Source organism: Peromyscus californicus, unplaced genomic scaffold (genome assembly GCF_007827085.1).
Source record: "Peromyscus californicus insignis strain IS unplaced genomic scaffold, ASM782708v3 Scaffold_10__1_contigs__length_136768540, whole genome shotgun sequence".
NCBI classification, from domain to species: Eukaryota; Metazoa; Chordata; class Mammalia; order Rodentia; family Cricetidae; genus Peromyscus; species Peromyscus californicus.
Genome location: NW_026294391.1, coordinates 93,856,315 through 93,872,203, shown reverse-complemented (window position 1 = coordinate 93,872,203; position 15,889 = coordinate 93,856,315). Strand labels below are relative to the sequence as shown.

Here is a 15,889-nt window from a genome sequence, read left to right as displayed (position 1 = left end):
CTTTAAATTTGTCCCAAAATATATAGCCTTGCTCCCTTTCCATTTCTCTATGCCATACAAAATCTCATTTGGGCATTAACCTCAAAAAGATCCAAAACAAAGCTACTTGGATAATGGACCAGCCACTCACTCCACTCTCATGGAGGAGATTCAACATCTCAATAGGAGGCATCCAACAAGCATATTATTAGTATTTCTCCTTTTAATGTAACTATCTACTTAATCTATATCACCTACTGTCTAGCTGCTTCTAGCACTATCTTAGGGTTGGCTAATTTTCATAAGGCACAGATAAACTAAAAACTCAGGAAGTAACCCCATCTCAAACAACTGTGTAACTCTTGGCAATTTAAAATGTTCTCTGTACTGAAAATACCTTCCCCACTAGATCTTGTTCTTAAATATTTTTTTCTGCTAACCTTGCTCCTTATCACCTCTCTGTTTCTAATACTGTCCCATATAGCAAACGTACTTGATACAACAGTCCATTTCTTGAAATAGAGTTACATCTTAATGGTTCCTAAATGTATATGATTATACAATCAAGGCAAATACTGAAATACGTATTTAGTTCTTAGGTGTCATTGTATTTCCATCTTTCCAGGTGTTACAGGTAAACAAGGGGCTAAACAGATCCACATATTATGAGCTTGCAGCATCTCCTTGTTCTGACATCTAAGAATCACACTGTCCATTCATTATTGTTCAGTCTTGTATAAGGCTTTGTCTTACTGCAAAGTCTAGAGTAGCCTTACAGGTTTCTCTTGTTATAGCCTGCTTGAGTTGATTGGTGCTTTATTAATCAATTGCGAATTGTTAGTCCATACTCTAGGGTTCTACTTGGATTGCTATCTACCCTTTAGTGTGTCTACGATGTTTGTAGAGCAACAAGTTTGCTCTTTCTCAGGTAAATTACTCACCAAATAAAATTTATAGTAGACTGATGGCCTCTCTCTGGATGTTTCCAGAGTTTGTTCAGTTATTTATGATTTGAGTTTTATTTTGACAGAAAATATACCCCATATCCTACAGATGCAAATTTCTTGATGGCAATATATATTTCCCCTAGTTGTCCCTAGCCCCTTATTTAAAGTGTAGATTATGTTTTCTAACTTTCCTACAATTCTTTTTATCATTATTTGTAAATATTTTATTAAATGTGAAAAGAATCTTAACTGTTTCACTAATTATTAGAATTATTCATTAACGTTTCCTCCTGGCATAGAAAATTACACTATTTCTTCATCCTTTCTCCAATCTGTCTAGGTTAATTTTTCAGTGCATCACCTATTTGCTTCTTTGGCTGTACTTGCGTACCTAGAATCTTTTTTATATTGGGAAGATAAGATTCAATTTTTTTATTTAAAAAAGGTATTGTAGCAATAGGTTTACACTATACTGCCTACTATAATATGTAACTAACCCTGGTAACTGCATTTTAACATAATTTTCATTTATTCTACTTGTATGTTTGCTGCGCATCTGTCATGTTAGTTCTGAAATCATCTGTACTAAATGTCCTATTAATCTCTTTAACTATGACATGCTTTAGGACTCTACATAAATTGGTAAGAAGCCCATACTGTATGTCCATGGAAGTAAAAGGATTGTATGCCATAGGTTAGTATAATCAGTGAATTTCTTGCATATTTACTCAGTTGCTCTCTGTTTCGGCATGAGGGTCCTTAAACTATTGTGTTTTACCCTTCTGACACATAGAAGATTACTGTGTCTCAATACAAGTCCACATCTTGTATATTTTACCTCTTAATAACAAATATTGCTAGGTTAATATTGTAGCCATCCTACTACAATAAGCTTTCTATCTGTCTTAAACTCAGTTAGACACAAGAAGATATGCACTGTCCACTTCCCCTTGTAGACCATAACCTCCAGGCCATGACATAAGATTTTGACTTTCTGTTGTGGGCCTTGTCTTGCCGTTCTAGAACTTCTTTCTTTCATTTCTGGTACAAGCTTCAGTTTCCTCAGAGAACAATATTGCAAAGAGTTCCAGTATGCATCAGCATTTGTGGAAGCAGTCTTTCATTGGAGTATCTTGGCCCCAGAATTCTCAAAGGTTTGTCCCCAGTAAATCTGGAAAACCATTCCATACTTTTATTGTCTGGTAGATGTGGCACTTTCAGAATTATTTGTCTTACTCTGCCATAGAAATCTCTCTCTTTAATATGCAATGTCTCAACATTGTACTGTCCATGTGAAAATAGTCACTGTAATACCCTGCCAGAGAATACTACCCTTAGAATTTCCACTTATGCCAGAATGTGACATTGGTGTTTGTATGTGGCAGAGTTCATCAGTTCTTCATTCTATTCTTAGGAAGATTCTTTTCTTTGCTATTATTTGATCTTATGAAGAATCCTAATAGTACAAGGAAAGGAAGAACTACATAACTCAAGTCAGCCTTTGAATTAAAACTTAGAAACAAAATGGTTTTGCCAAAAAGAAATCAAGGCTTACCTATTCTATGTGTTTTTAATAATGAAACTATGCAGAACTAGAAGAAAACACTTATTGCTAAAGCCTAGAAAAAACAACGTATTTGAAATAGAAAAATGATGATCTTCCCATGCTGAATCTTACTCACTTTCTGTATCATCCTTTATTGCGGGGAGTATCTCCTCATAGATGTCATTCACATCTATCATAGCTTCATCCATATCAAGGATTAGGTCTTCGTCTCCTTTCACTGAAAGTATTGATTCTAAATCGGAAAGATCAGCAAGATCCGGCAAGGAATCTTCCTCAGGAGGAGGCACAACTGCTGCTGCCTCCTCCACCATACCATTCTGTTGTGCCAAAGCAGCTTGTTCCTGTGAGATAAAATGCAACAGCTCCTCCGCTATTCTTATTAACTGGGCTACGCAATCAATAAGGCCAGTAACTAGTGAAGGGATTGACACAGACTCCATGGCTTAATCCTCTTCTCAAGAGATAAAATATTACTAAAAGCAAATGAGTTCTTGATAACAGTGGATCTTGTGGAGAAGATTAATGGTCCTTCTGTTGGCTTGAAGGAGAAATGAGGTAGTTGGTGTGATTATAATGGTGATCAAGTATGGAATGAGTCTAGTTGCTTAACCTCTCACAAAATGTCTGTACTAGTAGTGAATTACTATGATAATCACCACCAGATTGTCACATCCAAGACAACACAGCAAATCAGATCTAATAATGGAAAAAGACAAATACAAAGATCAGCATCCTTGACCTTTTATCCATACTGCAGATTATAGCTACAAGATCTCTAGCTACTGTTTTTCCTTTTTGAAAACCTATTCTTTGTATGTCTCATGATATTTTTGCTCAGGGATTTCAGAATAAAATCAGCATAGGTAGTTTGCATATCTCTCCTGAACATCTCCATTGAGAAAAGATACACCATCACTCAGTTTTTAACTGTTTATATTAGCATCTTTGCCTCATTGCCATTTATATCTGGTGTTTTTAGTTATTAATTCATTAAAGTTTCCAATTGTCCTGCATCCTGGGGACAGATGTTACTGTGCAATAAATTGTAAAAGCTCTTCTTTTTTTTTATTGATTAGGCTACACATCTCAGTGGACTTCTCAATAGATAAAATATTACTAAAAAGCTAGAGCAAATGGTCTCTTGATGATAATGAATCCTGTTGAGCTGACAATGGTTACTTCGTTGATTTAGATGAGAAATCAAGATGTTAATTTGATTATGATGATGACCAATTATAGCATGAGGCCAGTGGTTCTACAAAATTGATGATATTTGGGAATTGTGTTAAGTGCCAAACTTTATATAGCTATTGACTATTGACACAGTAGGATACTAACCATAAATATAAAATAAGTTTTCTACTAATAGAGACATGTATTAATATAAAAATAGTATACTTAGTGAAAAAATTAGACATAAAAGAATATATATGGTATACTATTCAAATACAATTCTAGAAAATCTATGGTAAAAAAAATAAGAGAAATGAGAAGTAATTAAGAGAATCATAAGTGAACTCTCTAGGGTGGTGTTAATAGTTACATTTTACAGAGTTTTAGGTTATTTAATAATATGAAATTGCTGAATCCCATTGATCACTAGTGTGCTTTTCACTGTGTGTCACCCCTCCTAAAGTAACCAAACATAATCAATCCCCTACCTGAAAAGCACATAGTAGATGAGATGGCATGCCCCTAGTATTGTAAAAAATTCTCAAATTTGTGGAAGGAAGGCCTATTACATACAAAACATCAAGAAATCAACTTTACATTTTAGTGTTTAATACTTACAATAAAATAACTATATGAAGTTATGATTGGGAACATTGAGAATCATAGGTATTAACTATTTTACTTATGACCAGCCACATGGTGCAGAATAGAAGTCAGCCCAGAACTAACTTCCAAAGATCTATGTCAAAGGACACACATTTGGGTGTCTATACTAACATGTTTGCTTCAATGGGTCCAGAGCTGACATCTCATTCTCCGAAATAGGAATAGAACTGAGAATGTTCCTTACACTTGATATCCCTAGAAACTGGTTAAACTGTTAATTGAATGTGGCTAACACAAACTGATGGAGAGAAGTGGATCAGTCTCCTATGGGGCCCATGCCATTATCAATTGTTTCATGGAGGTTCAGAGATGTGTCCATTTGCTCCCCCTCCTCTGATGTGCTGAATTTATCTAAACTATTGAAAGCTACTCACCTGTAAGAGAGCCAAGATGAACCAAAGGGTTACAGCTGTGCCTAGAAAATGATTTCTGAAGTTCTGCTTTCAAATAGACTGCAGATGATCCTGCAACAACCAAAAAAATATAATTCGTACACACAGAGAAAAGAAAAAGGAGATAAATTACAAAATCAGTAGGTTTAAGGATATCAAAAAGGGGTGGAAACAAAATGCAAAGAGACCTTCCTAATGTGACCTGATGGTAGCATGCATTTTCTGTGGCATTTGCTAATTCTGGGCACAGGTTGACAATAAACCTAGTCCAAAGGCAGAAGGTCTCTACCAGGGAATGAGAAATGCCAGCATAGCTGTTAGAAGCTGTAGGAGATTAACAGAATGGAATGGAAACTTGAGGTATGCAGGGCCAGTTTTTCTTACCTGAAATTGGTTGAGATCCAGGCTGACCCCTAGGCAGGAAGTTCTCACAACAGGGCTGGGTATTGCCACAAACACACTGCTGGTCTCCTCCTCAAAAAGACACCTAGATTTTGAGGTTAGAGGGACATAGAAGAGGCCAATGAATCAATAAGCTCCATACTACTTTTGAAGGACACGTTGAGCAAAATTATTCTAAAACATATAAACATATATAAAGAACCGGAACTCATAAGGAACAAGACTAGAAGATGTATACTACCAGATATCAAACCTGAAGCATAGGAAGGCAAACGTTGCACATTCTCTCTCATATGTGGAAGCTAAAATTTGTCAATTTGAGTGCAGAATACTGACTACTAGAAACTTGGAAGGGCCACATGGAAGGAGGATAAAGGGAGGTTTGATAATAGGTACCAAAATGAAGTTAAATAGGAGGACTATGTTCTGGATTTCTATGACACAGTAGGTTCACAATAACAAACTGTATATTTTCTTAGTAACTAGAAGATAGGAACTCAAAGATGCCAATCTTAAAGAAACACATGTTAATTACCCTGATTCTATTAGTGCATATTGTATGCAATTACAGAAATACTATGCCATATACCATGAATATGTGTATTACATGTTAACATAAATAAAAAATTTTAAATATCAAGGCTAAATTTATGGCTACAGACATAGTACTGATATGCAGACAGACAAACCAATGGAACCATGACCGTGATCATACATCAAATACTAAAAACTAATTTGAAATGGATAGTAGACTTAAATCTGAAAGATAAAGCAAATATGTAGCTCAAACCATAAGAGAAAACCTTCATGATCTTAGAAAAGCAAAGATTTACCACATATGCCCCAAATTAGCTAATTATTATTTTCATTAAAATAGGAGCTTTTATCTATCAAAAGATAACTTGAGAGTAAAAAGATCAATAATAGAGTAGGAAAATATTCAGAAAGTATTCCCAATAGAAGGTTTATACCTACCCACTCTAGGCATATATTTTAAATTCCTATAAATCAATAAGAACAAGACAATGCAAATGCCAAGAAAAGACAAAAGAAATTAACTACTATTTCAGAGAAGAGGCTATCTATATGACCTACAAGTACACAAATAGGCATTTATCAGTATTACTCATCAGAGAAATGCAAATCCAGTCCACACTGAGATATATCAAACCCCACCAGAACAGTATATCTGAAAGGACTGATAATAAGAAACAGAACAATGGATCCACTGGAACTCACATACATTGCAGGTGAAAGTACTGGCTCGTTACAACTACTTTGGAAAATACTAGACAGTAACTACTAAAGCTAAGTCTATGTCTATCTCATGAACCTGTAGTTTTACTAGTAAGTACATATCCAAATTACAGAGTGTGAACATCTACTAGAATACATGTAAAAGAATGTCAACAGAAACCAGAAGTATAAAAGTGTATTATACGTCCCATCATTCCATTTAGATGAAATTTAGGATAACGATGAGTGTCATCAGCATTGTTCGACCAGCCTGTCATTAACGCTAAGGAAATGAAGTGTAAACATTCAAGGAGGCCTCCCTTTGCCCAGTGTAGATCTCTACTTCATGTCAATGCAAAGGCAAGAGGTCTTGATTGCCAGACAGTTTTTAATTGATGCAACGTGACATATTCTGCCTCTCATAAGCAGCTGAGAGAGCTAGATTACAGGTGATGCTGTCTAACTGATAACTTGACTCTTCGCATCTGTCTCACTTTTTGTCAACATGACTAAGGAAAACCCACCATTTCCTTCTAACTGAAAGTCTTAGCCTGTTATTTGGCACTGCTTCCAACTGGAAATCTGGCAATAAGTATCTAACAGTGGGGCAGAAAAGGAGCTAAGGAATCCAAAGCCACTGGGCCCGTGTTTATAGTCGATAAGCTTCCCTGCATCGGGCAAGGTAAATTACTTCATATCCAAAGGGAATGGGAGTGATTAAACGTGCCTTTGGTGAGTACAGATGCCAGTTCTGCATTCACAAATAGGATTTTTTTTTTAATTGTGCTCCCTTCTGTAGTGCTGCAGTGCCATTTGGATACAAGCATTTAATTTAAATGTTGAAACAAACAACATGTGTGTTAATGGTTCCTCAGCTGGTGCTGGGATTACACCTCCTGCCCTCTGGGTTGGGATTTTTATCTAAAGTCCACGCAGGTTTTGTGCAACACAAACTGCACTCGGTAGGGAAAGAAGGAGAGTAAATAAATAATCTCAAAGTTGGATAGGAAAGGAGGAGAGGCTTTTGAATGTGGTAAGGGGAGCAGTCAAGAGGGTAAATAGGTTCAAAATACATTGTATGAAATTCTCAAAGAATGAATAAGAAATTATTTAAAAAAAACACTTCTAGACATGCATAACTTCTCTTTGCCCTCTCCACCTCCAGGGAAACATCAAAAAGACCGATCCCATCATTTTTATTTAGTAGGAGAATCTCTAGGGAGATATAATGAAAATTATCAACAGGATTTATCCTTACACCTATTTTTTGACTTTTTGTCTTTCACATCATGCCTCCCAATCCCACCCATCCCTCCCCCCCCCCAAAAAAAAACCAAGGTAAAATGTAAGAGAAAAGGGAGGAGGAAGAAGCGGAAAGTCTTGTCATGGGAGCTGCAGTGTGACACAGTGAGTCACTCGGTAAATCCCTTTATCCATACAATTTTACAAGGAGGCATTCATTGCAAAGAATCGTTGGTCTGGGGTGAGGCCCCTGGGCTCTGCTGCACTATCAATGCTGGGACCTCACTGGGGCTCTTCCTGGACATCCCGTTGCTGCCCTGTGCCCCTTACACTTACGTTTTAAAGTTAGAAAGTGTTGCCTTTACAAAAATTGCACGCAATAAGGCATTTGCCTGCTATAGGACCTGACATTTGAAACGTCCATGGACCATCTTTAATTTATTAAGAAAGAGGGAAAGAAGTGTGCAGCTGAAGAGCTAAACATGGCCCCTTCTTGAAAACTACATGAAAAATTCCAAAAAAAAACAAGACAAGGGGGAGTAGAATGCCCTTACAGTCAATTTAAAGCAAGTTCTTCTGACTCTCTCCCCTCCTCTTTCTGATTTGTTCGGTGCTGAAGAGATGGTCTTCAACTCTCGCTTACCCTTCAGAAAACCAACTTCATCAGCGCTGGGAAATGATATTTTGAAAATGTCTCTTAGTTATTTTCTTAGGCACACAGTTTTTCAGAATGCTATCCAACCATGGGGTCAGCCACCCTATCTTGGCTTGGGGGGACATAAACAGGCTTGTCCCTGAAGCTTAGCTGCTATAAGAGTCTCCCAGAGAGCCCAGAAAAAAAAATGTTAACACTTCCAGAAAGAGTAGCAAGTACAGAAGAAAGGCTGAAAATGAGGGAAAGGAAAAAAAACATAACTGAGGGTGATAGGAAAAAAGGTTCTGTTCCTAATTTTCCCCTCAGATTTCTGAGAGGGGAAAAAGAAAAGTTGGGGGGGGCGGGAGTTGATGGGAAAAAATAGTCTCTTTAGGAGAAACACCAAAATGATGGTAGTGACTAAGAGGGTTGTATATTGTAGCAAGCAGACTTATATTTTCATTCTAACTTTACTAATAAGAACGTTTCTAAGCTACTTTTGCCTTAATTTCCTTACCTGTAGAAAAGGGATAGCAGGAAAATTGCATGAGTTATTTCATGAATGAGTTTAAAATGGTTCCCAGTTTATTAAGTACTTTATAAATGCTAGCTGTATAGTTGTGCTAGGGGAATTCCAGGAAGTAATGTGTGGGGCATCCTGGCTAGTACTAGTGGCCCATTTAAGTAACAAGAGGAAGAAACACAATACCTCTTACCCTTACCATCCTGGTCTGGGGTTTGTTCTGAGCTTCAAGTGCAAGACTGAGCCCTGGAGTTCTGGCCTTCTTTCTCTTTCTGCAAATGCCAGGTGGCCAAGAGGGGGCACACCCAACAGGAATGATCAGAGATAATACAGTCCTCCTCTATGCCTGAAACTGTGCTTACACCGCCTGCCAAAGAATGCACCTTTCTGGTTTTAGTGGCTTTGAACTGTGATTCCCTAACTCCACTCAGTAGCTCATCCCAGGGTTTTACAGTTTCTTCCTTCTGGAAACCGTATCCTCAAGCACATTCACAAATATTAACCTACAAGAGTCCTATCTGACAAAGATTCTTATTGCACAACTGAGGGAATGGAAACCCAAACTTCTTTCACATCACATCTCATTGGATTTTCAAATTACTGTGAAGTTGATAGGGTAGCATGGGGCTATGTCTCCACTATGTATTTATGAAAATCAAAATCCTCACAAGCCAAATGGTCCATGGTGCATGGCTGGAAAGTGCCATAAACTAGAACCTGATTTGCTGCTCTTCCCATAGCTTCCAATAATATACTGCAAAGTCCCTAATCCTTGAGGAAAAGTCTTCCAAATTCCTTGTTAGGACAGATTACATACCTTGAGTATGCCATTACCTAATGCTTCAAAATCTAATAATGTATTCCACTAATATCTGGGGATCAAACCATAAAATCATCTATAGACCCTATACAGAGAACTGCCAAGTGAGTATCAGAGGCTGGGATTCCCATCGTCACTCTCTCCAAGAAAGAAAATAGGATTTGAGTATCCAGGCTATCCAGTGGAATGAGTCAATTGTTTCTTCCAAGCCACTCTGCCTTCCTCTTGCATGATACATTACATCAAACAGTTCTCTACAGGAACACAATAACACAAATAAGAAAATTATAGTACAGCTAAGTAACTGTGACCTAAAGGAAATCCCAACGGCCTCTTCCACTGTGCCACTAATTGCTCATGTTGAAAGCTTTTCCCATTGCCACTGCCACACAAGAAGAGTGGAAACTGTCCTTTGAAATGCATCACAAAGGGGGAAACTGGTATTTACTTGGCAGGAGGAGAACAGGATACTTCATGCTTGGCATACTGCTACCATTGGCATCGAATCCAGAAGCGGCTGCATTCTGCAGGGGTGGCAACTATTTTGTCCTCGGGATAACATAGTGGAAGATACAGCTATATTTGTGTACAGACTTTAATAGAAATGCCTGTCACCCCTGGTGAGCTCACAGGAGGTGACAGAAATGGCACAGCCAGGAAAAGGCAGGCCAAGTCTTTAGTGCCTTCTGGCAGCTAAATCCATAGAAGAAGGCCTGGATCTTTTTCTTGGGTCCCAGAACATTACTATACAGGGAGGTATACAGTAACTGTCCCAAGAATTACTGAACTAGGCCAGATTTGTCTTCTGTGTCCCTTCCCAAACCACAGTAAATCAAATGGCTGAAAGTTCTGTCTACTGCCATGTCAGTTCTGATGTCCATTGTGAAACAGCGAAGTTCCATTTATAAACCTCACACTGAGGTTAGAGGTATCAATATAAATACAAACTGATGAATGCTCGATAGACTTCTAATAATACAGAGATAGAAACATCATTGAGCCATGAAGGCATGACTCCCTCAGTCCCACAGGCATTGACACTGGGGAAGAAGGAAGGGTGGAGAAAGAAGACTTTGTTTTTAAGGAATCCGGACACGGTAGACAGAGAGACTTAGGTTCAAACCTAAATGTTTCCTTAACAGTTTACTTAAGTTCACCATGACTCTCAGTGCTTATCAGAAATAAATATGATGATAACACTTTGGGCAATTATAATCCTTTTAATTTAGACAATCTTTAATTGTGGGAAGAGAGCCTAACAATTTAGGGAAAACATGCAAGTGTGTGATCTCAGTTCAGATATAGACTTAAACGTTTTCTCTCTGACATTCGTTGAGGAAAGAATTTCGTTTCTGTAAACTTGTGTTTTGTCTTCTATATACTGAAGATGGTGAGGGCACCATCAAGTGAGATCATTTTTGAGAGATCTTTTGTAAGTTAGGAAGTTCAAGGCAAAAATAAAAACAAACTCCATCTGGTTTTCCAGGGATTAAAGCTTTTGCAGGACTCAAGATTCTTGTCATTTAATGAAGAAAGTCTTGAGCAATCTGGAATAATTTCAACACTTTAGTCTTCACTAGACCTTAACATGACTGAGACTGTGGATAGGATGTAACTGGCCTTAATAGGTCCTAGTTTTGCCTTACCTTGTCCCTGAGTAGGCCTTTACTATTCTTGGACTCTTGCTAGACCTTAACTAGCCTCCAATTAGAGTTTAACTAAGAATAGCTCTTGGCAAAAAAATAAATAAATAAATAAATAAAGTAAAATAAAACAAAAGAAAAAGAAACCACTATGCAGGCTCAAACATTCTGTATCTGAAACTAGATTCTGAATAGGCTGTCTCTCTCTGGTTCGTATCCTGGCAAGATGTTAAGAATACTATGAATAGATGTTAACCAGGCATAACCTATGACTAGGCTAACTGGGTTCTATTAGGACTTACCTTGGCTTGGCTTAGCTACACCTAACTTCACTAGGCCTGGAAAGGAACTCCCATAGAGGAACAAGTAGTTAAAGCTGTAAAGGGCCTTGAGGGGGACAACCTGGGAGGAATAATACAGAAATTGACTATAGAAAAGCCCTTTGTGTGGAGACCTCAGAATGGGTTGGTCTGACATAGGCATAAGAACACCGTAAGGACTCTATGGTTGGTTATTACACCAGTCATTGTGATGGTACAGGTTCACAGAGTTCAGATTCTAAGCCCCTGGGCCTCCTCATGGCCCTTGAACAGATCTGTAAACAGGACAAAGCCAGCTAATTCTGTCCCAATACACCCCTTCTCAAAATGCTGACTATAGTAAATGCCAGCCATGAGCTACTCTGCCTGACAGAGCCGTCTTTAGGTCAGGACTGCTGTGTATGATTTGTGCGGGACAGGCTGCCTATACTGGAATAGGAATGACTTACCAAAGTCCGACTAACAACCCAAATGGGACATGTTAACAGGACAACCTGTTCGAGTCGTAGGAAAAGCCCAATCTGTGGAAAATGAAAAGGGCTTGGGCGGTGGTGGTCCACGCCTTTCATTCCAGCACTCAGGAGGCAGAGCCAGGCGGATCTCTGTGAACTCAAGGCCAGCCTGGTCTGCAGAGAGAGTTCCAGAGCAGCCAGGGCTACACAGAGAAACCCTGTCTCGAAAAAACTAAATAAACAAACAAACAAACGGCTGTACCAGACTAGTTAATAGAGCAGAAGCTCCTGATTGTACACACTTTTTGACTCCTAGAATATTTACATCTGCTCTGCATAAGACAGTTGCAGGCAGCTATTCCTGGCCCCTGACTTAGATGTGTTCCCAGGAAGCAAGGTTCAGTGATGCTTACATCCCTTAGATTCAAACAGTAAGAGAATTCCTCCTGTACTTTTATGTGTCCTGCTGGGAATGGCTCTGACAGGGTCCGTGACCACCGGAGCTGCTGCAATAGGCATCCATCAAGTGCAACATAGCCAGCTTTCGAGTCAGATCAAAGAAGATTTACCTCTTGTTCAGAAAAGCATAGTCACTGTTCAAAATCGGGTAGATTTGCTGACAGCAATGACCCTCCAACACTGGAGAGGATTAGATTTGATTACCACTGAAAAGGGAGGCATATGCATGGTTTTAAATGAGGACCGTGGTTTTTAACATGGTGACCCAGGCTGGCTCTGGTAATAGCGCTTCTTATAAGAATAATGCTAGAATGTCTATTAGGACCATGCATCTTGAACACCCTTTCCATCCGGGTTCATCAGAACTAGAACGAAATCGAAAACAAAAAAAAAAAAAAAGCAAAATTAAAAAAAAAAAACTACAAATAATACATCAGGAGTACCAACCCATTTCTTCAAGATAGATTCATAAGGCTTTATGAAGCCGCGGAGACGGAAATGAAGTAGAATAAGGCAGAAAAGACCAATTATTGGATTTACTTAAAGCACTATTTGTACTGCTTATTTGCAAGCATGATTTCACTTGCTACCTAGAACAGAATGACCTGAAGAAATAGCTGAAACAATGAGTTGTTGCCCTTAACAACCTGGCCACAACAGCTTACACCTGTCAGCTTGAAAATTTGCCCTTAAAAACAAGAGGCTGACCGCCACGTCAGCTTCTGTAAAATAGCAATTGCTTGCTCACCCCATCTTGTGGCTTTAGAAAATAAAATAAGAACGCAAACAGACCTGGCACGGAAGCCGTTCTGGAACTATCCTGGCTTCAGTTCACCGGTGAAGACGGCTCCTCTCTTCCACTCCCATTGGGTGGCGGAGTGCTTACTCCAGAGAGATGCCCGCAACACCTTCTCTAGATTTATAGCCCAGCTGGGGACTAACAAGCTTTTCACAAGATCTCAACTGAGATTTAGACCTGGGTGGGATTAAAGTGGGTTTTGAATAGGTCGAAACTATGTTTACATCCTAGTCAAACTTTAATAGGGCTGGCCAGGGCTTTAAATGTCTTAGGTTCTGATTAGAACAAAACTGAATGCTGATTAAGCTTCAGCTGAGCCTGACCAGACCTTAACAGAACCTGTGATGCTTTTACTGGACTTTGGCGCTGACTAGACCCTCAGGGGCCTGACTAGGCCTTAATTTACTTAACTAGCTCTTGAAATAGTTTTAGATCGTTTCTATATTCTAGCAAGACTGTGACAAGGCTTCATTTAAACTGAGATTCTGACTAGACTTTAGCTTCAGTCCCTATGGAGGTATTAACTGGGCTTTGGCCCTGGCTAGGCTTTAACTGGACTGTTGAGGTTTTAGTTGGGCAGGAATAATGTTACAATTTAACCATAACTCAGAGAGACCTTTATCAAGATGGATAATCTTGAAGTAATCTTAAGTTTTGGGTGTACCTTAAAAAAGATTTGCATAGGACTTAACTGTGTTCTATGTCTTCATGATAGGCATGGGTGTGGGCCCTGCCATAAATAGTTTCTGTTTAAAACTTAAGATTTAGTCTTTAACCAGTCTCCAATTATGCAAGCACTACTAGGATTTGACTATACATAAACTAAGTGTAGGCCATAAATAATCCTTCAGCAAGCCTGGGCTTGAACTAAACTAGACATTTATTTGGAGCTACCCAAGACTCAACTACACTAAAAGTTGACAAATAAACTTTAATACTTAAATAATTTGAGTCTTAAACCAAACTAGTTTGCTTTTAACTAGAACAAGGCTTTGACTACGCCCTAATAGGGCTTTGACAGATCTCAACTGTGCTGGGGCCCTGCTAATTATACAGTGACTACGTTGAAAGGAAGTTTAGGGTCTCAACTGTGCCTTAGTGGCATTGACAAGATTTCAGCCAAGCTAATCAGTACTTAAGTAAGCAAATGTTCTGCCTAGGTCTTAACTGAGGTGACTAGGCCTGATCCAGGTTTGGTCTCTCAGTGGGCCTTAACTGGGCTCTAACCAGACTTAACCTGAGCTCAGTCATTAGCTAGGCTTTAAGTAAAATGTTAAGTAAAATCTAACATTTAACTATACTGAGGAATTAACTAGACTTAGCTACACCTACACCCTGGTTAAGTCTAAAGTAAGTTCAATAATACTATGTGACTTTCATAGGACATAATTTGGTTCAAACTAGAAATTAACTAGGCTTAGGCTTTGGTGAGGGCTTATCTTGGCTCTGACTTAGACCGAACAGAGTTTAGGTCCTGCTTTTGTTATAACTGGCATCTAATTATGTTTAAACTAGGCTGAAATATCAGCTAGGTTCTAAGGAGGACTCTAATTCACACTTGAACATTTATGAATTTGTAGCTCTTTAATTATACTATGAATAACACTGATAGGTTTACTCCCTGGGAGAGGGTTTGTCTCCGCTCTTGCTAAACCTAATTAGCCTAATGGACAAAAGAGCTTATGTCCATTCTAACTAAACCTGAACTACTTGTGTTTTAACAGAATCTAAAACAGGATTAGATCCTGGGAAGATCTGAACTAGGCTCCAACTAGGACCAAATGAAACCTTTACAATAGCTAAATGTGCTCTAACCAACCCTTAACTAGTCTTAGTCTCTGCCAAGACCAAAGTTAGACTTAATTATATCTGAATGAGGCTGAAGCCCAAGCTATGTCTTAACTAAGATATTCATAAACCTGAACCAAGCTTATTTCCTGCATAGAGTTTAACCAGTCTCTCTCTATACCTAAATAAGGCTTAGACCCAGGCCAGGGCTTAACTGTGATCTATAACCTAAACTAGACTTAGGTACTAGCTAGACATTCTTTGGGGCTCTGATCAACAATACGTACATAGGCTTAGGCCCTGCCTAGACTTCAACAAGATTTTATTATATATTAACTAGTCTGAGGCCTTTGCTGACTCTTAGCCATATATAATAGAACTAAACAATGTTTATATCATTGCTAGGAGTTAAGTACACTGTCCCTCAGACTTAATTAATCTTAGGCCCTAACTAGGATTTTTATGGACTCATTTGAGTTTAGCTATGCTTCCAGCCTGGCTAGAAGCAATGAGGCTCTTACTAGACCCAACATAGTCTTAGAGTCTAATTAGAGTTTACCATGCTTATGACATTGCAAGGATTCGGCTGTACTGTGTGTGGAACCAGGATTGGACCCTGATGAGAGCTCAGCTAGACTCCGAATGAAGCTAAAATCGACTTAGATATTAGCTAGAGTTTAGCTGGGCTCTGACCAGCCTGACTAGTGCTTAACAGGAATCTTACTAACAGCAATGATAAGCTTTGTTAATACTTATAAAAGCCTAAGCTTGGTTAAGATGTAATCAAGTCTGATTGAATTATAGGCATGACCTGGACCTAGAATTAGAGTATTAGAGTCCATTTAAG

At 38.6% G+C, this 15,889-nt stretch overlaps 2 protein-coding genes across 4 annotated transcripts in view; one reads left to right on the top strand and one right to left on the bottom strand.

Annotated features, from left to right (window-relative positions):
• Positions 1-15,889, top strand: part of Trpc5 (transient receptor potential cation channel subfamily C member 5) — a 257,436-nt gene that overhangs the window by 162,664 nt on the left and 78,883 nt on the right. The window lies entirely within an intron of this gene.
• Trpc5os (TRPC5 opposite strand) lies at positions 1,223-3,519 on the bottom strand. Its single transcript, XM_052737695.1, has one exon. The coding sequence runs from the start codon at positions 2,931-2,933 to the stop codon at positions 2,601-2,603; it is 333 nt and encodes a 110-aa protein (XP_052593655.1). The 5' UTR covers positions 2,934-3,519; the 3' UTR covers positions 1,223-2,600.